This window comes from Mobula hypostoma, chromosome 5 (assembly GCF_963921235.1).
Source record: "Mobula hypostoma chromosome 5, sMobHyp1.1, whole genome shotgun sequence".
In the NCBI taxonomy this organism is placed as follows: domain Eukaryota; kingdom Metazoa; phylum Chordata; class Chondrichthyes; order Myliobatiformes; family Myliobatidae; genus Mobula; species Mobula hypostoma.
In genome coordinates this window covers 125,467,427-125,494,659 of record NC_086101.1, presented here as the reverse complement: position 1 = coordinate 125,494,659, position 27,233 = coordinate 125,467,427, and the positions used below count along the sequence as shown (strand labels likewise).

Below are 27,233 nucleotides of genomic sequence, written 5' to 3'. Positions count from 1 at the left end.
TGCATTTGTACCCTTAAATTACTGTGTTATATAAAACTCCACTTGGCATTGTTACTCACTATATATATCTCAAACACGAGGAAATCTGCAGATGCTGGAAATTCAAGCAACACACATCAAAGTTGCTGGTGAACGCAGCAGGCCAGGCAGCATCTCTAGGAAGAGGTACAGTCGATGTTTTGGGCTGAGACCCTTCGTCAGGACTAACTGAAAGAAGAGCTAGTACATGGTTTTAACTGCCACACTTGGCAGAGTTAATTTCCATCTGCCATTCCTTGGCCCACTTTCCTAGTTGATCTAGGTCCTATTATAACCTTAGGGAACTTTTCTCATTGTCCACAACTCCTCGAATCTTGGTGTCATTTGCAAACTTACTAATCATGTCACCTACATTTCTCCATCAAATTGTTAATTTATACAACGGTGGACCTAGTACCAATTCCTGCAGCACACCACTCCAATATAAAAATCAACCCTATCATTCTCTCTTTCCACCAAGTCAATTTTGTACCCAATTAGATAGCTTGTCCTTCATCTCATGTGATCTAACCTTTCAGAACAGTCTACCAAGTGGGACTCCATTCAAAAGCCTTGTTAAAGTCCCAGTAAACAACACCCACCAGCTTCTTCTCATCAAGACTATTGGACACTTCTTCAAAAACTGCAGTCAAATTTGTGAGACCTGTTTCCCATGCACAGTCATGTTGATTATCCATATTGAGTCTTTAAATTTAAAATGTAGATTGGTCCCATCTCTCAGTATCTCCTCCTGTAACTTTCCCAACACTGTTGTTAGGCTCACTTGCCCAGGTTCCCAGGGTTGACCATGCAGCCCTTCTTAAATAAAGGTGCAATATTAGCCACTCTCCAGTCTCACCTATGGGTAAGAAATATGCAGAATTCTCTGCAAAGGCTTCTGCAATTTCTTTCTTCAGTTTCTACAATCTTCTCTCAGAATAAGAAGATTTATCCACATTTAAACACCTCAACACAGCCAGCACCTCCTTTTTCATGATCTCAATATGTTTCATATCTCAGGATATATCTGCTACTTAACTGCTAAGGGTATCTCATGTCCATTTTTTGCCTTCCAGTTTTCCTACTTAAGTGTGTTTTTAATTCCCTTAAGGAATTCACTTTATCCAGCTGCCTATACCTGACATATGTCTCCTTTTACCTCAGCAAAGCTTCAAAATACCCAGGGTTCTCTAATCTTGCCAGCTTTACCTTTCACTCCAACAAAAACATGTTGACCCTGACTCTCTTTACTTCAGTTTCAAAAACCTCTCACTGGCAGATATCCCTTTACCTGCTAACAGTTTCTTCCAATCAACTTTTCAAGTTCTGCCTAATGCTATCAAATTAGCCTTCCAATTGTCTTGGACTTTAACATGGTTAAGCTTTCTTTCTCTATTACTATTGAGAGTTATTTTTAATTAAATTATACAGGCATAGAATCACAGAGCTATACAATATAGAAAACATGGTCTTTGCCCGATTGATCCCTTCTGACTAAATTAATCTCATTTGCCTGCATATAGCCTACATCTCTATAAACCTTTGTTAACCATTCTTCTGTCCAAGTGTCTTTTAAATATCATAATTGTAACCTACCATTTCATTTGGTAGCTTGGTGTGAAAAAGTTCCCATCAAATTCATTTTAAATCTTTCCCCTCTCAAGGCAAAAGATTTAAACTAGCCTATCACTATCTTCTTATGTTCAAACTCCTCAAGAATTTCTCCACCTGTTTGACAACTTCAAGTGCTCTACCTACCTTAAAAATAGCAGTTAATTTAAAAACTTTTGCCAGCTGCTTTAGTTAATATGTGCTTTTCCTAACAAAGATTTAAAATATCATAAGAAAACAAATTGAAATTATATAATTTTTTAATGATTTCATCATCCTGTTGATCCTGACAAATCATTTCCTGCTAGATCTTCTGGGATAACCTAGCCTAAGATGTCCCATAACACTTGTAAACAACTGCTGCAGGTAGGGAAATCAGAGGATGCATTCATCACTGATAAATGAAGGTTTGATAAATTCAGCCTCCAGATCCAGCACATCAGCTTCCGCAACTTCCGTCATCTCCAAAGTGCTCCTTTCACTAAACATATCTTTACAACACCCCCCCCCACCTCTCCCTGCTTTCTGCTGGGATCACTCCCTCTATGATTCCTCTGTCCATTCAACCCTTCCGACTCATCTCCCTCCCAGCATTTATCCCTGCAAGAAGTGATCTAAGTTTCACACCTACCCATTCACCTCCTCCCTCACCTCTATTCAGAGCCCCAAACAGTCCTTGCAGGTAAGGTAACACATCACCTGTGAAGGTGCTGGGGTTGTCTATTGTGTCCAGTGCTCTTGATGCAGCCTTCTCTACATTGGTGAGACCCGTCATAAATTGGAACACTGCTTCATCCAGCACCTCCACTCTATCTGCCAAAAAAAACAGAACTTCCCTGTGGCCAATCATTTGAATTCCAGTTCCCATTCCTGTTCTAACATGTCGGTCCATGGCCGCCTCTTGTGCCAAGATGAGACCACCCTCAGGGTGGTCCATCTGAGTAGCATCCAACCTGATGGCATGAATATCAATTTCTCCTTCAGGTAAAAAAAGATTTTCCTTTCCCCTCCCCTCTTCCTCTGTTACCCATCCTGGCCTCTTATCTCTTCTTACCTGCCTATCATCTTCCCCTGGGTTCCCTACTCCTTCCCTTTCTCCGATGATCCACTCTCTTCTCCTATAAGATTCATTCTTCTCCAGACCTTTATCTTTCCAACCCACCTGGCTTCATCCATCACCTTCCAGCTACCCTGCCCCACCCCCCATGTTTTATTCTGGCATCTTTCCCCTTACTTTTCAGTCCTGAAAGAGGGTCTTAGCCCAAAACATCAACTACTTATTCATTTCCATAGATGATGCATGACTTGCTGAGCTCTTTAAGCATTTTCTGTGTGGTTCTAAAGGTTTGCTGAAACAGCAATCAAGCTGCTGAATCCACAGCACTCCAGATTTTGGTGTCTTTGACTAACTGCACTGACCATATATTCTGCTTAGACAGGGATGGCATTTACAAATTATGTGTATTTACATGTATATTAAAAATAACCAGCAAATGCTAAACTATATACAATACCTGGAAACATGTTCTACAGCATCTTGGAAGAAAACCAGTTTCATCTCTTTAGAATTTGTCATATTATAGTCATCCATGTATTCCCGTAGAACAGATTTTACTTTCACATAATTATTAAGATCTTCATACAGCCGGTCCGATTTGTCTGCTCCAATCTGAAAAGAATTAGTTGTGAATTTTATTCATAATATCACGTTCACTAGAAGGCTCCTCTCTGGAATGTTAACTTGATTTAACCAAATGCATAAAAATGGAATGTGAGCAATGAAGACAAACTTTTTGAAAAAGCATATAAGAAATAATACACACTTGGAGTAAGGTTGTGGAGAACAATAATACTGACATTAACAAATAAACTGAATAAAATGGGCGAGTCAATGTCAAGAACCTAACATCTCCTCCTTAATGCTAACATTCCTAGAATGTCACCATTCCTGTCCCTGGATTTTCCTTTGACCATGTCTTTCTCCTTATGAATGTAGATGAGATAATCCATTTCAGACTTGGCCTGAAGTCTTTGGCTCCTCACACAACATTTTGCACAGCTGAGTGACAACAGAGTAGAACCAGAGACTCAGGTGTAATCCTGATTTCTGGAGCTGTCCATGTGGAGCTTACACAGTTTTCCATTGACTGAAACAGGACCGTCCAGGTACTCCGGCTTTCTTTCACAAAGGTATGTGGGTTAACAACTGTAAAATAATCTCTAACATGTAACTGAGTGGTAGAATATGAGGGATTTGATGACAATGTTCGAGTTCAATTTCAGTTTATTTTCATTCAACAGAACACATACATACTGCCAAATGAAATAATGTTCTCTGGACCAAGGTGCAAAACACAGTACATATAGCTTACACACACAAAAGGTAAAGTAATGTTATCACAAATAAAGTAACAAATAATAAGGTGCACTTACAACACAAGTTAAAAAGTAAACAGCATAATTTAATTAACATTTCATACATGATAGGACCTGGGTGGCGGCAGGAAGTTTAATAGTCTTAAGGCCTGGGGAAAGAAGCTGTTACCCATCCAAACAGTTCTTGTCCTAATGCTATGGCACCTCCTGCCTAATGGTAGGGCAGTCAAAGACATTGTGGGACAGATGGGAAGGAACATTGACAATGCTAAGAGCCCTATGTATGCAGCACTTGATAAAGATAAAGATCTCTGAGTGTGGAAGAGAAATCCTGATGATCCTCTCAGCACTCCGCGCAATCCTTTGTAGGGACTTGCAGTCAAATACTTTGCAATTTCTCATATACAGACAGTGATGCAGCTGGCCTGGACATTCTCGATGGTGCTTCGGTAAAAATGATAGAATGGTGATGGGGGTGGGGAGAGGGTGAAGCCTCGATCATCTCAATCTCCTCAGGAAATGGATATGCTGCTGTGCTTTCTTGACCAAAGAGGTGGTGTTGAGGGGGCAGGCGAGATCATTCATTATGTACACTCCTAGCAACCTGGTGCTCCTAACTCTGTCCATGGAGGAGACATTTATATGCAGTGAGGAGTGGTCCTTCCATGCACTTTCCTGAAGTCCAGAATCATCTCTTTGGTCTTGTTCACATTGAGTCTCAAATTGTTGTGCTCACGCCATCCCTATCAGCTCTCTACCTGCTCTCTGTATGTCATCTTGTCACAGTTGTTGATGAGACCAGCCACTGTTGTGTCATCAGCGAACTTGATGATGTGGTTTGAACTGGATCTAGCAACGCAGTCATATGAGAGCAGCGTGAGCAGCAGTGGGAAGCGCCAGTGCTTAGCATAATAAACCTAAAGATGTTCTGCCAACACGGATTCACTGTGGCCTTTCTATCAAGAAGTACAGTTACAGAGAATAGTATTGAGACCTAAAGAGGACAGTTTATCTACCAGCCTCTGAGGGATATTAGACACCAAACAGAAGTCGATGAACAGCATCCTACATATGAGACACCATTTTCCAGGTGGGACAAGAAGGAGTAGAGTGCAGGGATTATGCATTACCAGTGGACTACCTGAGTGATAAGCAAATTGGAAAGGGTCCAATGTAGCAGAAAGAGGGAATTTAATGTGATCCATAACCAGCTGCTCAAAGCATTTCATAATTGTTGAGGTCAGTGCCACCGGTTAATTGTCGTTGAAGCAGGTTCCTGTCACCCACTTGGGGAGTGGGATGATGATGGCTGCCCTGAAGCCTGAAGGGGCAGAGGACAGTTCCAGAAAGAATCTGAAGATGCAGAGAATGTGGGGAGAATAAATTGTACCATTGAAGTAGGATTAGTGTAAGTAGGTATTTGGTGGTTGGTGTGTATTTATTAGGCCAAAAAAACTTTTTTTTCTGTATGGTATATTTCTAATTAAACATTTTCACAAGCACCTATTTTTAGTTGCTAAGAGTACACATGAAGCACTGCAATGGCATATAGAAAGCTTTTTCCATTAGATATTAATGACCTAGGCTTGTATTAACATCGAATAAATTAAAAGCTTGCTAATGTTATAAACCTCAGAAGTGAAGAGGATTGAAACAGGTTTCAGAAAGGTGTCGTAAAATGGCAGATGAGATTTGATAAGGGCTATGTAAAGTGAAGTGAATGGAGAAGTGTGAGGAGAGACAATATGAATTAATATATAATTTCAAAGGTAATATCAAACAGGAACACCTGGGATGTCTTTATTCAGTTTTTTCATACATTGAGAAAGCCATCAAAAAGCCCATATTGGATATATTTAGTTCCTCCAGCATTTTGTGGGTGTTGCTGCAGGATACTTGCCCTTATTAACAACAAAATAGTTTAAAGAACAGAAAATTAAACTAAAACTTTATAAAATAATGGTCAACCATCAGTTGGGGAGCATTATGATGAATTCCAGCATATTAGCTTTTTCTAAAGATGCTGAAATTTCAGAGAGGGTAGGGAAGAAATTTACTAGAATGGACCAGAGATAAGAGTTTTCAGTTGCCCAAAAAGATGGGAGAAAAAATAAGAATTGTTTATATTAGAAGAAATGACAGAAGGAGAATATTTGTTGGATGCATTCAAAGATCAGGGATAGTTTTGATAGAGCAAATAGGGAGAAAATCTTTCCAGATGCAGAAGGACAAAGAAACAAGGGGTAAAAATTGAAGGTGTATGTTGACAGACCCAGAAGTGATGAAAATATTTTCTGTATAAGTTAGATGCTATGGTATAGAAAGCAACACATGAGAGGCAGTAGATGCCAAATTGAAAGAGAATTTGATAAATACGTAAATGGAAAATGCAGTAGTATGGAGAGGGTAAACAAAAAAAAAAGGATTGAGTAGAAAGCTTTAGCAATAAACCAGTGCCGGTACAATAACACTGGTAACATCCCACCATCATTTTGTGTCAAGAAATTAATCAGTAAAATACATTTTATAAATATAATGACAAATGTATATTTTACCTTCAAGAAATCTCCAAAAATAATTGGCTTGGAAGTAAAATAATTTGGTTCCAGCTGAACTGCAAAGTGTTTGTCTTTAAAAGAAAAAAATATTATCTTTATAAAAATAAAAATACGTTAAAATATAAAATATTTAATATATTATCACAAAACATTTTTACTGATGAAACCATATTTTATCATGTCACAAGTAGTTGTTTGAAAGTTAAAGTTAGAAGCAACTTGGCATAAGATAAAAATAAAAAAAGTTAAGATATTGACAAGAGCTTTCAGCTCATCTGATAATTCCTGTACTTTTAATGCAGTATTTCCAATTTTGATAAAATATCATAAATCTGAATCTAACAGTCTTGCACAGTTTATCTATGTCTTGCTGAGCACTTCCAACATCTATTACGTGTTGATATTGTATGCCCTGAACACAAATCTAGGGTGCTTGCTTCCTCAATTATTTCCTGCAGTGACATTTGTACATGAGTTTTTGCACACTTAAATATTTCTAGGCCCAAACGTCTCCTTATAAAAATTATTTATTTAGTTAATGCTACTAAGTATATTTACATTTAGTTAATGCTACTAAGTATATTTACATTGTATTATTTTTTTTCTTCTGCATTGACCTTCCATTAAAATGAAAATCAAAATCAACCTCACTGTGATTCTCTTGGTTTAATTTCTGCAATAGGCAACATAATTTTGATGTAATTGTATAGAATTTATAGCATTGAAACAAGTCAGTCGGACCAGCCGACTTAGGACAATGTTTATGTTCTGTAAGAGTTTATTTACCTTAAATACTACATTTTACTCATCTAATCATCTCTATTCCATCCAGAGACTGGAATTTACTAATAATTATTTTGGACTCTGTACACTCTGTACACTCTATACACAATGACTTTTCATCTACCTGCAAGTTCCTTCAACATTTTAAAACATCTTTTAGATTATCCTTCAACATTCTCTTCTGTAGAGAAGTGTGTCAATATTACATCAGTTATAGTTATAACCTTTCTGTTCTTCCACTGTTCCTATATTTTTTTCTACTGTACTTTTGGCAATGCCTCTAGATTTCTTATAAAATTAAAATCAGAACTGTGCAGAGTAACCCAACAGCACCCTAATTTACATAACCTCTCTAGTTTCCTATTCTCGACCTCTAGAAGTGCTTTGTTTGCATTTTATGGCATTGTCACCCTTTATTAATGACTTGTAGAATCTCTGAATTTAATACATTAATTCTATAGGATTGCATGGCTTCAATTTTTCTAACCATATGTACAATCTTGAAAATGCCCATATTGAAATTAAGTTGCCATTTATTTGGTTATACTGCAAGTTTGTTAGTATCCCCTCGTAATTAAAGCTTATTTAGAATGCCATGTAACTTATTAAATGTGGTGTGCAGTCTATTTTGTAAAGCTATGTCCTGAGATTTTAAGAAAAACAGCTTCTATTCTCATGAATACTATTGCAAATTATAAAATGAATTCCAGAATATGGTTAAATCTAATAGCTGTTTCTATAACATAAAATTTGTGACATTCTGAATTTTTGAATATGTTGGAAATTCTTACTAGCCATTTCACACAGCATGTTATTAAAGTAATGTTTGTCTTCACTGTTGATTAGACGGTCATGGAAAACTCGTAGGCATTCATGGCAAAAAAGTCGGAAAATTTGTTCTTCTGTTCTCACTGTACCAGGATTACATTGAAGAATTCCTGAACAATAAAACAAAAAATGAAGCATTTGCAAGAAAATTTAATTACCAGCAATCTGCAGTCAGAGAAGAAAATGCTGGAACTGTATAGAAGGATAAAACTTTGAAAGGGAAAGTCATACTGTAGTTTGGATTGATTGATCATTACACATATATACAGAAAAAGACATACATGAACATTAGATGACTGAAAGAATCTTAACCTCGATGACTTTTGAAATGACAAGGATTCTTTTATTCTTGATTGCTAGGCCGTTTGGTCCTAGAATCTTCCACTATTGGAAACATCCTCTTCACCTCCACTTCACTTTATTTAGGCCTTTCAATTTTCGATAGGTTTCAATGAGATCACCCCTTATTTTTCCAAACACCAGTAAGTACAGCCTCAGAACCATCAAATGTTCCTCGTGTGTTAACCCTTTCATTTCCAGAATCATTCTTGTGAACCTCTTCTGGACTCTCTCCAATGCCAGCACATCCTTTCTTAGATAGAGGCCCAAAACTGTTCACAATACTCCAAGCGTGGCCTAACCAATGCCTTATCAAGCCTCTGAATTATATCCTTGCTTTTATATTCTAGTCCTCTTGAAATGAATGCTAACATTAGAATTGCCTTCCTTACTACCAGCTCAACCTGTAAATTAACCTTTGCTGAATCCTGCATGAGAAATCACAAGTCCTTTTGCACCATTGATTTCTGAATTTCCTCCACTTTTAGAAAATAGCATACATCTTTATTCTTTGGATCAAAGTGCATGACCATACATTTCCCTATATGTATTTCATGTCTTGCTTCTTTGCCAATTATCCTAATTTGTCCAAGTCCTTCTGCAGACTCCCTTTTTCCTCAAGACTGCCAACCCTTCACCTATGTTTATATCACTTATACCTCTGGGCAACATTGAAGACAAAAACATGTGCTAATTAAAAGCTCATTCCCTTGTGTTTACCATCACTCCTATTCTCTATTGCAACTTCTCTAATATCAGTTTTTCTATTCCAGTCAACCCTTCATAGAATGTTATCTCTTGTTTCAGTTGTCAAATATATTGTTCATAACTTCATTGTGTTTTCATTGAGGTTCATCACACGGTTTTCTGCTCTCCCATAAAAAATTTCAAAAGTATATAATCACTTATTTCTTTGACCATTTTCCCTTCAGTCTTGACTAAGCACTGCAATTGACGTATAAACTATAAAACAAATTTCGACAGAAGACTTTCATTTGGTGAATGTGCAAAATACTAAGTGAGGTAACATAGGGACAGTCCTTGAAATGCTATTTTTTAAATTTACAAAACCAATGCAAAGCTACAAGATGATCATATTTACCAATGGAATGACACGAGTTCATTAGAATGGGAGGAAGTAGCTCTAAAATTGCAGATGAATGGCTCATAATATTTAATACAGATGTATGAAAACACATCAATAGGACTGAAAAAATTAGTAACACAAGCACAAACCAAAGCATCCTACCTTGTATGCATTTAGATAAGTCTCTAAGATTGAAAACATAATGAGACTTGGCAGGTGTAGGCAGTAGGTCAACACTCATTCGTTGGTAGATCTCAACAGCTGCTTCCACAATACTAATGGAGCAGCGTTTCACTGCCTCAGTAAATTCAGCCAGAAATCCATTCAAAATAGCCTATATAAAAATAATTTTAAAAAGTGAATTCATAAACATATTCAGAATATTAGAAATATACAGTAGGTCATTTCCATATAAATTGCATGTAAATTAATATAAATAAATAAATCTCATAAGAATGAGAAACCAATGTCCACCCATTCATGTGGGATCTGGACTCATTGGAAGGCTTTCCTTAATTCCCTGTGAGTTAGTGTTTTTAAAACTGGTCCTTCACCCAAAAACATTCTTGTAGCAGAGCCTCCAAGTCTGAATACTAATGCTGACATGTTGTTCACCTGAGTCTGTTTTACAGCTATAAAAATAAGTCCATGTTTTCTCAGTCTCCTTTCTGACAATGAAATCTCAGAATATGTAAAATTTATAAGATTTGTTCACATCTTTCAGAAAAAAATAACTACTCACCTGAAAAATCTGTTTCAGGCTATGCTCAGATGGGTTCGGAAGGCACAGCATACTAAAATGTCTTAGAAAACGAGGTGTCACCGGATTTCGTCCACCACCAGGAGGGGCACAGGCAGCAGCTACTGTAACATCCTAATATAAAATTGTGAGTAAATTAAGGAAAGCTTTCATAACATGATGGAATTTAATGAGGCAAAGAAAATGCTTCCATTTGTGGAGGAGTCCACTACATGCCACGTGAATGTAAGGCAGTCATAAATCAAATAAGGAATTCAAAAGTATCTTCTTTCTCCTGATAGTGGTTATTATGTGGAAATATGTGAATAATCTTGAAAATAAGATTCATTAAAGGGTGGGCTAAATGACAGAAGGAATGAAAGATATATTGATATGATGAAATAAAGTGAATTGAGCAGGGCATACAGAGAGTAAATACTACAAAATTATTGTGCTAAATGGTCCAATTCAGAGCTGTGAAACTCGAATGTAATAGATAACTTATACTCTGCATAAACTACAATTCTATCATTTCTTTCCAATATTCCCAGCTAGAAAGTTCATCTGGTTAGAAACTGACCAAAAAGGTAACTTGATATAGTTCTGATATTGTTCATAGTAGCCAGCCCACCGCCATTCATTTTTAGACCTGTGATGCTTCACTGTGTTTGTCGATTTTGATACGTCATAATGATGAGTAAAAAATTGACCAACTCAAGAAATAAGACACTGTCAAGCAGCTTCCTCTGAGAAATCTCCACCTGACTACACACACTAGAATACCCTTGCTAGTAACTGGAGATTCTAAGTTACTTAATTTGTGATCCTCCAAATGTAATAAGATTGCCCAAGTCACATTAGAATAGGTGGCTTCTTCCAAGTTTTTAATATTTCATCAAATACTACATCACTATACAATCAGGAATGACCACAACTTTTAAATAGTTGCTAACACAACTCAAGACATGTATGCTGTTCCAGTTATCAAGGCAAGGGGAAGAGAAATTACATGCTTTTCAGCATATGAGGTCATGGAAAGCAATTGTGAGTGGATGAAAGGAAAGAAAATGAGAGGAGGAAGAAGAGACAGAACTGTATCTAACGACTGGGAGGGAATAAGTGCAAATGGGGAGTTTAATTAGTAGCTTCAGGATGAAATAAAATTGAAAATCAAATGTGTGAACAGAAACACCAAGTTTAATTAGAGGAGTGGGTGAGAGAAGTGAAAGAGTAGAAACAAATGGGAAAGTACAGGAGCAATGGAATTTTTTCCTCCGGAGAGAGTAGAACATCTAATGGGTAAGATTATTGCTGTGATAGAGAGGACATATTGACAAGCAGAACTGCTAGCGATAGGGTTAGGGGATCACTGAAATTGTGGCTGGGAGGGAATTGGGTGGTACAGTAGCATAGCAGTTAGTGCTATGCTATTACAGCTTGGGGCGTCAGAGCTCGGAATTCAATCGTGATGTCCTCTGTAAGGAGTCTCTGTACATCCTCCCCATGGGATGCATGGGTTTCTCCAGGTCTTCTGGTTTTCTCCCACAGTCCAAAGAACTACCAGGTAGGATAATTGGTCATTTGTAAATTGTTCAAGGACTTCCGCCTGCAGCTCAATGGAGTAACACACAAATTTTCTGGCTGCCTTTAATTGCTCCTTTTCCCCAGTTTAAACTTTGAATTTTTAACTTTTATTTGTTGGATCTTGGAGGGGAATAGTTGTCATTATGTCACAATCTTTAAGAAGTGGAAAGCAGGTTTCTGAATCCAGCAATGGAAAAGGAAAAACTTCGAAAGAAAAATCAGAAGATATGCCTGTCTGGACTGAGCGTTTAGAACGTGCGTTGATGGCTCTCGACAAGAGAATAGACGATAACACTTCTGAGATGAAGTTGTTCCAACAGAGTTTTCAGTTTGTAGAGGAAAATATTATTTCCTTGAATACTGAGCTTAAAGAGTCAAAGCATCAGATAGCGGATATTTCAACTCGCTTGGAACAGGCTCAACGCAGGATAATCGATTTGGAAGCAAGGTCTCGTCGGAATAATATTCGAATTGTTGGACTGAAGGAAGGATCTGAGAGTGGGAATTTATTAGACTATTTTGCTAACTTGTTCCAATCGCTGTTTCTGGATATTCTACCTCAGCCTCCCGCTATTGAAAGAGCACATAGAGTTTTCACTTCGAAATCTCAAGAGTCAACTAAATCACAGGCAATTCTGGTCAGTTTTCTTCATTTTAAAGTTAAAGACCAAATCATAAAATGTTCAAGGAAACAGAGATTTTTTAAATTTAACGGCTCCGAGATTCATTTTTATGAAGACTATCCACGAGAAGTTATGGAACAGCTGATAAAATTTGTTCCAGCTATGAAGATAGCCCATGCTAAGGGATCAATCCCATCACTTGGCTATCCAGGCAACATACATCAAAGTTGCTGGTGAACGCAGCAGGCCAAGCAGCATCTGTAGGAAGAGGTGCAGTCGACGTTTCAGGCCGAGACCCTTCATCAGGACTAACTGAAGGAAGAGTGAGTAAGGGATTTGAAAGTTGGAGGGGGAGGGGGAGATCCAAAATGATAGGAGAAGACAGGAGGGGGAGGGATAGAGCCGAGAGCTGGACAACTGATAGGCAAAAGGGGATACGAGAGGATCATGGGACAGGAGGTCCGGGAAGAAAGACAAGGTGGGGGGGGTGACCCAGAGGATGGGCAAGAGGTATATTCAGAGGGACAGAGGGAGAAAAAGGAGAGTGAGAGAAAGAATGTGTGCATAAAAATGAGTAACAGATGGGGTACGAGGGGGAGGTGGGGCCTTAGTGGAAGTTAGAGAAGTCGATGTTCATGCCATCAGGTTGGAGGTTGGCTATCCAGCCCAGTTAAAGTTATTTCCTAAAGATTCGACTCCGTGTGTTTTTTTGGATCTCCAAGTGGCATTAGACTATGTTAATTCTATTTTGGAGGTGGCCGAGGTCTGAATGGTATTAGGTGTCTGCTGAATAATTTTCCGAAAGAAAACAGGCTTTGAAGATTTCTGATACGTTGAAGATATCCTTTTGTTTGATGGACTATTTAAAGAAGATGTGAACTTCTTGATTTGACTGATGGATGATTTTTCCAAAGTCTGTTTGGTATACTGAGTGAATTAACACAACAAACAGATTGTTAACTGGTTTGATTATCTGTTTTTATTTTTCCTTTTCTTCATTAATTAAGTGATAGTTTTTATAGTTTATATAGACTTTTTCTTATATATATGTATATAGCGAGGAGTGCTTAGTAAATAGACAATTAGTTTTAGTTTTTCTGTCAAAAACAGTGCTTTTTCATCAGGCAGTAAGTCAAAGGGATAATGGTGCCGATTTTTTTCATTAGAGATTATATTGTTTAGGTTTAATTTTATTGCTTTGACGTCTCTGGAGATTGTTTTTGTATTCCCTAGTTTATTTTTAATGATTAAGTATAAAAATCTTTTTTCTCTTTGTAGGGCTTTCTTATCTTAGGGCCAAGTGTTTTTTTTTGTAAAGGGGAGGGGGGAATTAAGAAAAACTTTTAAAATCACTATTTAAATTGAGCAGCTCACGGAGTTATGTATCTTTTTTTCTTTTTCTATGGGGACACATTTCAGCTTATTTCTTCTTTTTGCCGGATTTTGGGATGGTGGGAGGATTTTGAATTATAGGTCTTATTGTTGGATTAATTTTATGTTTTTCAGTTTTTTTCTCTTCTCGTATTTTTTTCCTATTACAGAGTTCTGGAGCATGCGTGTTTTCTTTATGGTTATACTCATCACAGCCATTTCTGATTAGCCCGCGTGGGTATGCGTGTATTTTCCTGTTAAAAAAAACCTTATGGCAGTTAAACAGATAACGTTATTAGTTGGAATGTACGTGGCTGGAATCACCCTATTAAGCGAAACAAGACTTAAAATTATTAATAGATTCCAGCCCGATATAATTTTTGCTCAAGAAACGCATATCAGAATGGGCAATCAAAATAGATTTTTTAAAACATGAAAGGGACTTCAATATCATGCCACTTGTCAAAATAAAACAAAGGGGATATCTATTCTTATTAAATCTAATATTTTAATTATCAAAGAAGATATCATGTCGGATATTAATGGTAGATTTTTAATTGTCAAAGGAACAATTTGTAATAGAAAAATTGTCCTGGTTAATCTATATGGACCCAATGTAGATGATCCATCTTTTTTTAAAAATGCATTTGGTTTATTGCCAGATTTAAATGAATATATGTTGTTAATGGGTGGTGATTTTAACTGTTGTTTAAATCCTTTGATTGACAAGAGTTCAACCAATCAGCGACTTCCGAGTTGTTCAGCAATCTTTTTTAATTGATTATGGTTTGATCGAAATCTGGAGAAATTTACATCCTAATGATAGAGATTATTCTTTTTATTCACATGTTCATAAAAAATATTCGAGAATTGATTATTTTATAGCTGATTTCCGATTTTTATCCAAAGTCCAGAAATGTGAATATGACACTATCGCTGTTTCGAATCATGCGCTTTTAAACTTAACTTTTGAATTGAATGATGTCGGTAATATAAATTTGCCTTGGCATTTTCCAGAAAATTTGTTACTAAGTTTGGACTTTGTAATAAATTTATTGAGACTCAGATAAAAGATTTTTTTCTTTTTAATAATACAGGCAATGTGTCAAAATTGATTATATGGGATACACTTAAAGCATATTTGCGAGATCAGATAATCTCCTATTTGGCTAAGCTTAAGAAACAGATTAAAATAGAGTTAGATAAGATTTCAAATCAAATTAAAGACTTGGATAATATTTATGCAGTCTCTCCTGACATTGATTTATTTAAACAAAGGATTGAAGTTCAATCACAATATAATTTACTATTAGCTTATCCTATTGAAAGAAATTTGCTTAAATTAAAAAGTCAATTTTATATGTTTGGAGATAAAAATAATAAGCTATTAGCATCCCAATTAAAGGCAGCTGGAGCTAAAAGACAAATGTTAAAAATTCGTAAGGGAGATGGTAGTTTAGCTTGTAATTATGAAGACATTAATAAAATTTTTCAAGACTTTTACAGTGAACTCAATAAATCTCAGTTTCCAGCTGATCCTTCTAAAATGAATGCCTTTTTACAAAAGACTGATTTTCCTAGAATATCTGTTGAAGATCAACAAACTGTTGATACTCCTATTACTGAAAAGGAAATTCAGAAAGCTATTCTTTCAATGCAGTCTGGTAAAGCTCCTGGATTGGATGGTTTTTCTGTCGGATTTTATAAAAAAAAATTGAAGAATTGCTTTCTCCGTATAGGTTTGAAATGCTCAAAGATATTATTTTGTTAGGAGAGTTACCTCCCACATTTTATGAAGCTTCTATTTCTTTAATTCTTAAGAAAGATGAAGACCCTACTGACTGTGCTTCATACAGACCTATTTCACTATTAAATGTGGATGCTAAAATTCTTTCAAATATAATGGCTAATCGACTGGAGAATATTTTAGCTAAAATTATATCTCAAGACCAAACAGGTTTTATAAAAGGCCGTTACTCCTTCTCTAATACTCGGAGACTATTAAGTGTTATACTGTATACTCATCCTTTTCTAAGACTTCCCAATGTGTTGTTTCTCTTGATGCTGAAAAGGCATTTGATAGAGTTGAATGGAAACGTTTTTGAGAAATTCAACATTGGTATTAATTTTAATAAGTGGATTAGAATGGTATATAAAAGCCCTATTGCCACTGTTATTACTAATTATTACAGATCTTTTTTTCGACTTTCGCAGGGTACGAGACAAGGATGTCCGTTAAGTCCCCTGTTATTTAATTTGATGTTGGAACCTTTGGCTATTGCACTTCGTGAAGCTAAAGATATTCAAGGAATTTCCATAAATGGGACTATTCATAAGATCTCCCTTTATGCTGATGATCTCTTAGTTTATGTTTCGAATCCTGAAGAATCCATTCCTAGTTTATTGAAATTATTAAATGAATTTGGAAAGTTTTCGGGATATAAATTAATCCTTAATAAAAGCGAATTATTTCCTCTAAATGATTCTGCTTCTATATATGATGACATTCCTTTTAAAGTTACTGACTCTTTCAAATATTTAGGTATTATCATCACTAAAAATTATGAAGACCTTTACAGAGCTAATTTGGTTCCCTTAGTGGATTTTATGAAGCAAATATTTTGTAGATGGAATCCACTTACACTTTCATTAGCTGGCCAAATTCATGCAGTTAAAATAATGATTTTACCAAAGTTTTTATATGTATTTCAAAATATTCCTATTTTTTTAACTAAAAAGTTTTTTGATCAGGTTGATTCTATTATTTCATCTTTCATTTGGAATAATAAAAGACCAAGAATTGGAAAATATCATTTACAAAAATCAAAAACCATGGAGGTCTTGCTCTGCCTAATTTAAGAATGTATTATTGGGTGGTTAATATACGTTATGTGTGTTCTTGGTTTTATTTGACTGATAAAAATGATAGACCACCTTGGGTTGATTTGGAATTGAAAGCTGTGAAACAATTTTCCTTAACTTTATTATTAGGAGCCTCTTTACCTGTACAAGTAGCCAAAATTTCTATTCTAAATTTACATCCTATGATTAAGCAGTCATTACGAATTTGGTACCAGTTTTGTAAGTTTTTAATCTTAAAAAATTCAACCTTCTTAGTTTAATTTATTGAAACTATTTATTTAAACCTTCACTTCGTGATCCTACCTTTTAACTTTGGAGGAATGAAGGAGTTTATTCCTTCATGGATCTGTTTCAAGAAGGTTGATTGATGTCTTTTGAGAAATTAGTAACTAAATATTCTCTCTCACACTCACATTTCAGGTCAGTATTTTTCTTACAAGAATATTTAAGTAATTTTCCATATATACAAGATTCTCATCTGTTAGACATTATTTTAAAAATGAATCCTTTAGTGAAGGTTTCATTGGGAAAATTTATAATTTACTATTACAACAGCATAGTTATCCTTTACTTAAGATTAAGCAAGATTGGGAAAGAGAGCTTAACATAACCTTGATAACAGAGGATTGGTTGTGAATTTTGTTGGTTAATTCTTCTTTGATTTGTGCCAGTCACTCTCTAATTCAATTTAAAATTACACATTGTTACTATTTGACAAAGGAGAGACTGTCTAAAATATTTCCTAATGTGATAGTCAGTGTGATAGATGTAAAACTGAGACGGCTAAATTTACACATATGTTTTGGTCGCGTTCTGTATTGAAACAGTTTTGGAAATCTATTTTCTCTATAATTTCTAAAGCTTTAAAAATTAATTTACAACCTAATAAATTGACAGTTTTGTTTAGTATAATTCCTGATTATATTCATGGTATTTCTATATCAGACCAACATGTAATTGCATTTGTCACATTATTGGCCAGAAGGGCTATTTTATTGAAATGGAAGGATGCCTCTGCTCCCACTTTGATACAATGGTTCTCTCAGGTGATGTTATATCTTAGTTTGGAGAAAATTAGAAGTCGAACTTCTGATCCTCGATTTGACTTTGAGAAAAGGTGGGGTTCTTTTGCCCCCTACTATCATTTGATTTGAGTTAATTAAGATGGTCCCCTTCTGATTCTTGTGTAATTGGATTTGGTTGGCAGATTGATGTTTTTCTTTTATGGAAGCTTGTATGGCGTACAGCTCCGGGGTTGTGCTCCCAATGGGTTTTTATTTTCTCCAGTTTTTTTAAGGTTAGTAGGTTTTTTTTTGTTTTAGTTAGTAGGGGTTCTTTTTGCCTTCTTTCTTTTTTCAAAAAAAAAGTTTTAACATTTTGTTTTTTCTTATTATTATTGGTATACTGTTTAGCTTGGTTAATCAGTTATTTGATAGTTTAACTCTTATTGTACATATTGATATGTTGATTTGACTACTTTAATGTATTTTTTGCTGATTTTCAATAATAATTAATAAAAAGATTTAAAAATGAAATGTAAATTGTTCAATAGTTAGAGCTAAGTCAAGGTTTTGGAGGTTGCTGGTGTTGCAGCTTGAAGGCTGGAAGGGCCTATTCCATGCTGTATCTCTAAATAAAATAAATAAATGTAACATATTTGGGGTGAAAATAGATACAAACCTATTCACTGAAAGGGGCAATGCTAAAAGATAGAGGATTAGGAGACAGGATACTGATGATGAGGGTACATATGGTGAAAACCATTCTGGCTGGAGTGATTCTGAACTACCCATGTAAGTTGAAGAGATATAGAATTAAATTGAGGTATGTGAGACGTTTGCTGAGTTACAATGTGCCCACTGATTCCAGAGCCCTTTCTTGATAACATTCAATTTGTTGCTGTCTCCGGAAATGCAGATGAATCCATAATAATGTTTTCCACCAATGCCATTTTTATGGTGACCTGCACACAAATGTGTGGTTGTAAGGTAATGTTCCCTCTTGGTTTTTTAGTTCAAGTAAGTTTGCCAAACACAGTAACCCATTATGTTAGAAACATAATAATTTACATTGTACAAAATATAATTTATTCACTTTAATTGCCTTTTTTCCTGCTCTTCTCTCATTTGCCTTTCTGTATTTAATTTCCATTGGCCAGAAATGATATAAAAAGCCTTAATGTGATGTTAATTAATTAATATTATTTACTAATAAAAATGAATTTAGTATCTTTCTGCAGGAAATCTTGGCTTCTTCACACTAAAATTAACTTTGGGAAAATCAGGTAAGAAGTCAGGAACCACTTTTCATGTTTAAAAGTACCAAATTTGAGAAAAATACTTTTTTTCTTTAATCCATGGTATTAACGGGCACAAAAATATGTCAGGCAAGTGGAATCCCAACCTAATTCACTGGAAAAACAGAATTAGAGGACTGAATAACCTTGAATGACTGTCATGCTTATATTCCAAGGCATCATTATTAACTACCAAAAATAAAAGTGCAATTTTATGCCCATGAAACCTATATTAAGCAAATCAATTATTTTGACATACACAGGAGCCCCTCAGGCAGTGTCGTAAGCCCCCTCCTTTACTCTCTGTATACCCATGACTCTGTCACCACCCACAGCTTCAATCAGGTAATTAAATCTGCTGATGGTACTACATTGATTGGCCTTATCTCAAATAATAACAAGGCTGTTTACAGAGAAGTCACTACCCTGACACAGTTGTGTCAAAAAACAACCTCTCCCTCAATGTCGCAAAAACAAAGCAGCTAGTTGTGGACTACAGGAGAAATGGAGACAGGCTAACCCCGTTGACATCAATGGATCTGGAGTTGAAAGGGTGAACAGCTTTAAGTTCCTCGGCATACACATCACCGAAGATCTCATGTGGCCTGTACATACCGGCTGTGTGGTGAAAAAGCACAACAATGCCTCTTTCACCTTAGACATTTGAAGAAGTTTGGCATGAGTCTCCAAATCCTAAGGACTTTCTACAGGGGCACAACTGAGAGCATCCTAACTTGCTGCATCACAGACTGGTATGCAAACTGTACTTCACTCAATTGCAGGAGTCTGCAGAGAGTGGGGCAGACAGCCCAGCACATCTGTAGATGTGAACTTCCCACTATTCAGGATATTTTCAGAGACAGGTGCATAAAAAGGGCCCAAAGGATCACTGGGGACCTGAGTCACCCCAACCACAAACTGTTCCAGCTGCTGCCATCCCGGAAATGGTACTGCAGCATTAAAGTTAGGACCAACAGGCTCTGGGACAGCTCTTCCACCAAGCCATCAGACTGATTAATTCACACCGATACAATTGTATTTCTATGCTATATTGACTGTCCTGTTGTACATACTATTTATTACAAATTACTATAAATTGCACATTGCACATTTATTTATGTGAAGGATGTAAAAATAAATTCAATTCAATTCAATTATTGTAATATCGCTTGTCAAAAGTTAAGTTTGTTGTTTGTATCACCTGAATTTCTTTCCAAAAGAGCTTTTCTCTATCATAGAATCCACCAAAGTCTTGGTACTGTCGAAGCAGCTCAATAGGTGGCTGAGATCCATAACGGTCCAATTTGGGCATGTTAAGATCATCCACAAAAATAATAACTCTTTTATTCCCTGGAGCACCTATTTAACAAAGAAAAACAGCCAGTTAGATCTGTTTTTGCAGACCAACAAATACCAGCAAATCTTATTATGAAGCTAAATTGAAAAGTTAAGCTTCTATCTACATCTTTAAGTAAAGAAATTCCATTGTGTAGCAATTTGCCTTTTAAAGTTGTGATACATTTTCAATCTTACCCATAGAAGATTGCTTCACTGGTCATTCTGAGTTCTAACTTTTAACTTATTTCATTGATACACACTTAAATCACCTGATTTTTTCTTGTGTCTGACAGACATCAAATGACACCGTTACTCCTATAAACAATATTTATGTAAATAGAACAGAAAATGTCTATTATGACCAGATTGAAACAATCTCAATATAACAGAAGTGTATTGTGTTATTTTATTGCTTTTCATATTAATTAATTGGAGTCTTAGCTGACACGTGACTACTGACTGGACAACCTTTGGAGTGTGTGAGTGTTGCTCAAACACAAACCAAAGTCAGCTTGCTTAACGAAACTGTGAGTTTTCTCAGGAATTTTGTTGTTGAAGTGTTCATTTCGAGAGGGCATTAGCAGAAATTCTACTGGCCACACTCCATTCTTGGAAGAACTGTTATGATACACCTTCCTACTTGGTGTTGGAAGGAGACATCAAGGCAGAAGGCAGAAGCATATCCACTCCAAGATGCTGCTTACTGCCACACCAGTAAGGTCACTGGGGCAATGTGTGTTTAAGAAATTGATTTCGGGAAGGAACAAGTGGCATTTTAGGTACTGGAATATGCCTAATTGGTTTGCTTTGCATAAGTGCATGTAGTCATTGTCTATGCTCATGTGCACGTAGGAGTTCTTCTGTATAAACCAGACTTACTCCTTATCAGGAAAGATTACCACTCCTTTAATGTACAGGCCATCGTATATCATGTTTTCATGTAAAAATGCAATGTTTCAGGGAAACAATTATGATGTTTACATGCCGAGTGAAATACCTGAGTGAAGTTCCAGGATTTGCAGCGATGAAGGACTGGTGAAATAATTTCCAGTTAAGATGATATGAGACTTGGAGGGGCAGATTGCTCTGTTTCCATGCAATTATTGCCTCCTTGATGATTGAGGTCCCAAGTTTGGGAGGTACTGTTAGAGTAGCCTCGGCAAGTACCTGAAGTGCCTTTTATTGATGGTGCTCACTGCAGGCACAACGATTGGGTAATGGGGTGAACTGATTCCATGACCTACAATGACTTTCAAGGACTCTTTATAACTCATGTTTGCAGTGCTATTTTTGCTCAGCTTGTCTTCCTTTGCGCATTGATGATTGCCAGTCTTTTTTGTATAGAGCTTTTTTTAAATGCTATTGTATTTCTTTTGTTTTCCTCTAAATACCTGCAAGAAAATGAATCTCATGGTAGCATATGGTAACATACACTCAGTGACCATTTTATTAATAGCCTCCTGTACCTAATAAAGTGGCTACTGAGTGTTTGCTTGTGTTTTTCTCCTGCTGCAGCCCATCTACTTCAAGGTTTGACATGTAGTGCATTCAGAGATGTTCTTCTGCACGCCACTGTTGTAATGCATGTTTTTTTATAAAGTAATTATCACCTTCCTGTTGGTTTGAAACAGTCTGGACATTCTTCTCTGAGCTCTCTCATTAACAAGGTTTTTTCACTGATAGAACTGCCACTCATTGGATGTTTTTTTGTGTTTATCGCACCATTCTCTGTAAACTCAAGAGAATGATGCATATGAAAATCCCAGGAGTTCAGCAGTTTATGAGATACTCAAAGCACCCTGTCTTTCCACGGTCAAAATTATTTAGATCACATTTCTTCCCCATTCTGATAGTTGGTCTGAACAACAATTGAAATCCTTAACCATGTTTTCATGCTTTTATACATCGAGTTGCTGCTACATGAATAGCCGATTAGATATTTTCATTGACGAGCAGGTGTACAGGTGTACCTAATAAAATGGCAACCGAGTATAGAACATTGAATATGAAACATAGAACATGGAACAATACAGCATAGAAAAGGAAACCACAATATTGTGCTGAATTAATTAACTAGTAATCAAATGTCCAACTAAATTAATCCCTTCTGCCTTATATTGGTCACATCCTACATTCTTCCATTTTCTGAACATTCAGCTGTCTACCTAAGAGACTGTTGAATGCCTCTGCCATACTTGGTTCCACCAACATCCCAGGCAGCACATTCCAAATACCCGCCACTCTGTGTGCAAACTAGCCCTGCACATTTTCTTTGAATACACCCATTCTCACCTTAAATGCCTACCCATTGGTATTAGGCATTTCAGCCCTGAGAAAAGGATAATGGCTCTCTACCTACACCTCTCATAATATTAAAAAACTCTATCCTCGATCTCTGCTCAAACTCTGCTGCTCCAGGTTTGCCCAACTTCTCATTGTAGTACATGCTCTCTAATCCAGGCAGCATCCTGGTAAACCTCTTCTCCACCCTCTCCAAGCCTTCCTTTAATGAGGTGACCGGAACTGAATGCAGGACTCCAGATGCAGTCTAACTGGAGTTTTATAAAGCTGCGTCATAACATTCCTTCTTTTGATCTCAGTTCCTTAATTAATAAAGACAAGCATGCCAAATGCCTTCTTTACTTGTAGTCCGCCCTGTTGGGTGCAGTCTTTCATTGACTCTATTATGGTTACTGGATTTATTGAGTATGCTCACAAGAAAAGTAGTTACTTATTATTATTTTTTTTTTTCTTCCCTTCTGTTTGTACTTGCACAGTTTGTTGTCTTTTGCACCCTAGTTGACAACTCCGTGGATGTGGTTTTTCATTGGTTCTATTCTGGTTATTGGATTGATTGACTATGCTTGGAAGAAAACGATTCTCAGAGTTGTATATGGTGACATATATGTACTTTGATAATAAATTTACTTTGAACTTTTACCACTTTATGAACCTGTGTAGCCACTTTCAAGGATCAATGGACTTGGTTCCCAAGATCCTTCTGCACATGAATATTGTTAACAGACTTGCCAGTAGCAGTATATTCTCCCTTTACGAATTATCTCCTAAACTAGCATTTCACATTTGGCCAGGTTCAGCTCTATTGGCTATTTTTCTGCCCATACGTGCAACTGAACGTGCACTGTATTCTTTGGCAGTCTTCTATTCTATCCTCATTACCACCAATCTTTGTATTATCTGCAAAATTACGAACCCTCATACCTATGCTTTCATCCAGGACATTTATCACTACAGCGGAGGTCCCAATATGATCCCACAGATCCTATGCATTTTAATTTTATGGATCAGCCTTCCATGAGTGACATTATCAAATGCAATACTAAAACCCATATAGACAACATCCATAGCATTACCTTCATTTATCAACTTCATCACCTCCTCGAGAAACTCAATCAATAACGCACAGCTTGTGAAAAAAGACATGCTGACTGTCCCTAATTAGACCATGGTTTTCCAATTGCTCACAAATCCTATCCCTAATGATCCTCTCCAGTGACCACCATACCACAGATACGAGACTCACCAGTGCATGGTTTCCAGGATTAGGCTTATTTCCCTTCTTGAATAATGGAACAACATTGTTGATTGTCCTTTGTACCCAACAAAGACAGGGGACCTGTGTAGGGAAGTTCCACTCTCTTGTCTTGGAAGTCCTGGTCCAGTGTTACAAGTTGCCATCACAATTGGTTGCAGTAGATGACAATGACTTCTTCTGTGCCTTGTTATAGCCTTCGCTCTCCACAAAGTGATGAAGAACCACCTTCCTGGCTGTTGGATTTTACTGTTCACTGGAGCTGACTATACATGCTAGGACAGGCCTGCCCCTATCTCGCCAGGTAATGAGGCCCAACAGCTACCCTTACCTGGTTTAGCCCACCTGTCGAAGTGGTACACCAGAGTATGGCCGCTGTCACATACAAACAGTAACTTGGAGCCACAGATGCGAGCTGAGTGTCCAATAGGGCAAAAAGGTGAGTGAGTTGCCCCAGAATGGACACAATAAGCCCCTTCACCAAAGGCGCTACCCCTCCCAGGACAACCCATACAACCCAGAACAACATTAGGTACTTGCCAATTGGCCGGAACTTTGCCTGTGGCTAGAGAGGACATAGAAGTTGGCCAAGGGCCCAGCAATCTCATCTCCTGCCTGTGTCAAAAACTTCAACTATATCTCATCAGGCCTTGGGACTTATCCTCCTTAATGTTCTTTCAGCAATGCAACATAATGCCCTTCGTTATCTCAAAATGCCCTGGCGTGTATGCTGTTTAGTATGCTCTTCATCGTCGCTTCGGTAGCATAGCAGTTAACATGATGCCATCACAGTTCCGGATGTTGGAGTTTGGAGTTCAGTCCTGGCGCCCTCTGTAAGGAGTCTCTGTATTGTTACGTAACCGGCAACAATGAATATCAATCGAGACAGGTTATATAAAAATAACCAAACATTTATTAAATACGGATAAACGATAAGAAAAAAAAACGAACGAAAACTCTAACCGGAAGTTAACTGGTATGCAGCCGTTCACTAACCCGCCACTTGGCTCTAATTGTTAAAGCGTTAAATGCGAAAACAATTCTTAAACGATACTGTCAGATATAGTTCTTAAAGCGATAACTTCGAAAGTCCAACAGATTTACACGTTCAATTGGGAGAGACTTCTCTGGAAAAGGATTTCTTCACAGACGCAACTTTCCTGCTGGTTATGTCCACAGGATTCATGATGCCGAAAATAAACAGATTAAATCAACTGACCTTAAATTCCTTTAGAGAGAGAGAGAGAGAGAGAGCACCAGCACCTTTTTGCATGAACTCCTTGCTCTTTTTGGCAAGAGTTATCTCTGATGCAGGTAGCTACTCCTCCAATGAAGCCTCAATAAGGTTGATCCTTTATAAACTGCCAAACGATGCCGACTCCTCTCGATCCCTCGATCCTGTACTTCGATAAATTCTTCACTCTCCCTTCTAATGTTGGAATTGGGTAAATCAACACATCTAGCAAAAATTTCCAGTCCAAATAATAATGGTATCTTGCAACAGAACGCACAACTGTTTTAAAAATGAAACTGCATCACCAAAAACAAACAGGCAACAGAAACGGAGATACAGCACATTCTACCTGGAAATCTACAAACTAAAAACCCCCTACGTCACCTGGGTCGACCCTTATATAGTCATGGGTCACATGTCATCAAATGACCTCACATCAGCGGGAAAATCACATCAGGTGACCTCCAAAAGACCATTACATCATTCTCACAAAAAAACACATCTCCTTGAGCATGTAACAGTATGTTCTCCCAATAGAATGTGTGGGTTTTCTCCAGGTCCCCAAATTTCCTCCCACAGTCCAAAGATATACAGCGTAGCTTAATTGGTCATTGTGAGTTGTCCCATAGTTAGGTTAGGAATGAATCAGGGATGTCAGGGGTTACTGGATCGTGTGGATCAAAGGGCTGTAAGGGCCTACTCCATGCTGTATAAAAAAAATATAAAATAAAACATTAGTGTCCCTATTCTCCATGTCCTTTTCATTGGTAAATACAGATGCAATTTAAGACTTCACCAACATCCTCAAATTCCAAGCACATGTTCCCATCTTTATAAGACCATAAGATATAGCAGCAGAAATAGGCCATTTGGGTCTGCTCTGCCATTTCATTTTAGCTGATCTAATTTTCCTCTCAGCCTCAAACTCCTGCCTTCTCCCTATGTACCTTCATGCCCTGACCAATCAAAAATCTAACAACCTCTTCCCAACCACTGAGGTCATACTAACTGGCCAGCAGTTTCCTTTCTTCTGCCTTTCTCCCTTCTTGAAGAGTGGAGTGGCATTTGCAATTTTCCAGTCTTCCGGAACCATTCCAGAATCTAGTGATTCTTGAAAGATCATTATTACTGCCTCCATGATCTCTTTAGCCACTTTTTCAGAACTCTGGGTCATAAACCATCTGGTCCAGGTGACTTATCTACCTTCAGGCCTTTCAGTTTCCTAACAACCTTCTCTCTAGTTATGGTAACTTCACACACTTCATGCTTCCTGACACCTGGAACTTCCACCATACTGCTAGAGTCTTCCACAGCGAAGACTGATGCAAAATACTTATTCAGTTCATCCGCCATTTCATTGTCCGCCATTACTACTTCTCCAGCATCGTTTTCTAGTGGTCTGATATCCACTTTTGCCTCTCACTTACACTTTATGTATCTGAAGAAACTTTATCTTCAACAGGGCTTAACCCTAACCTAGTTATCTGCTTGATCTCAAAGACTGTATGAAAGCTCTCGGTTCTCTTTAATCCTACTTGCCAAGGACTTTTCATGGCCTCTCCTGGCTCTCCTAATTTTCTTCTGGAGGTCTTTTCTAGCTTCTTTATAATTCTCAAAGGTTCTGTTTGATTATAGCTTCCTAACCTTACAAACGCTTCCTATTTGTTGTTCCCTAAATTCACCAACCAGCTTGACATCCAAGGTTTCTGACCATGCTGTCCTTCCTTTCTCCTTACTGGAATATATCTGTCCCGTATTTTGTGCAGTTGGTCTTTAAACACCTTCCACATGCCAGTTTTGCCTCAAAACAGCTGCTCCCAATGAAATCTCCCGTGTTCCTGCCTAATACTGTCATAATTTGCCCTGCTGCAATTAAATACTCCTTCACAAGGCCCATAGTTATACTTATTCATAACTATCTTAAAACTTAAGGAATTGTGAGCACTATTCCCTAACTGTTAACATCAGTCACTTGGCCAGGCTAATCACTCAATATGAGATCCAGTATGACCCCTCTGCTTGTTGAACTATCT

The 27,233-nt window shown here is 37.1% G+C and overlaps 1 protein-coding gene across 1 annotated transcript in view; it reads right to left on the bottom strand.

Annotated features, from left to right (window-relative positions):
* Positions 1-27,233, bottom strand: part of dnah6 (dynein, axonemal, heavy chain 6) — a 402,938-nt gene that overhangs the window by 172,618 nt on the left and 203,087 nt on the right. Inside the window, exons 41-46 of the mRNA XM_063047640.1 lie at positions 20,277-20,434; positions 10,343-10,474; positions 9,763-9,934; positions 8,138-8,284; positions 6,561-6,634; positions 3,144-3,298 (exon numbers count right to left, since the gene is read on the bottom strand). Coding sequence (XP_062903710.1) covers positions 3,144-3,298; positions 6,561-6,634; positions 8,138-8,284; positions 9,763-9,934; positions 10,343-10,474; positions 20,277-20,434 — 838 coding nt within the window. The remainder of the gene's footprint in view (positions 1-3,143; positions 3,299-6,560; positions 6,635-8,137; positions 8,285-9,762; positions 9,935-10,342; positions 10,475-20,276; positions 20,435-27,233) is intronic.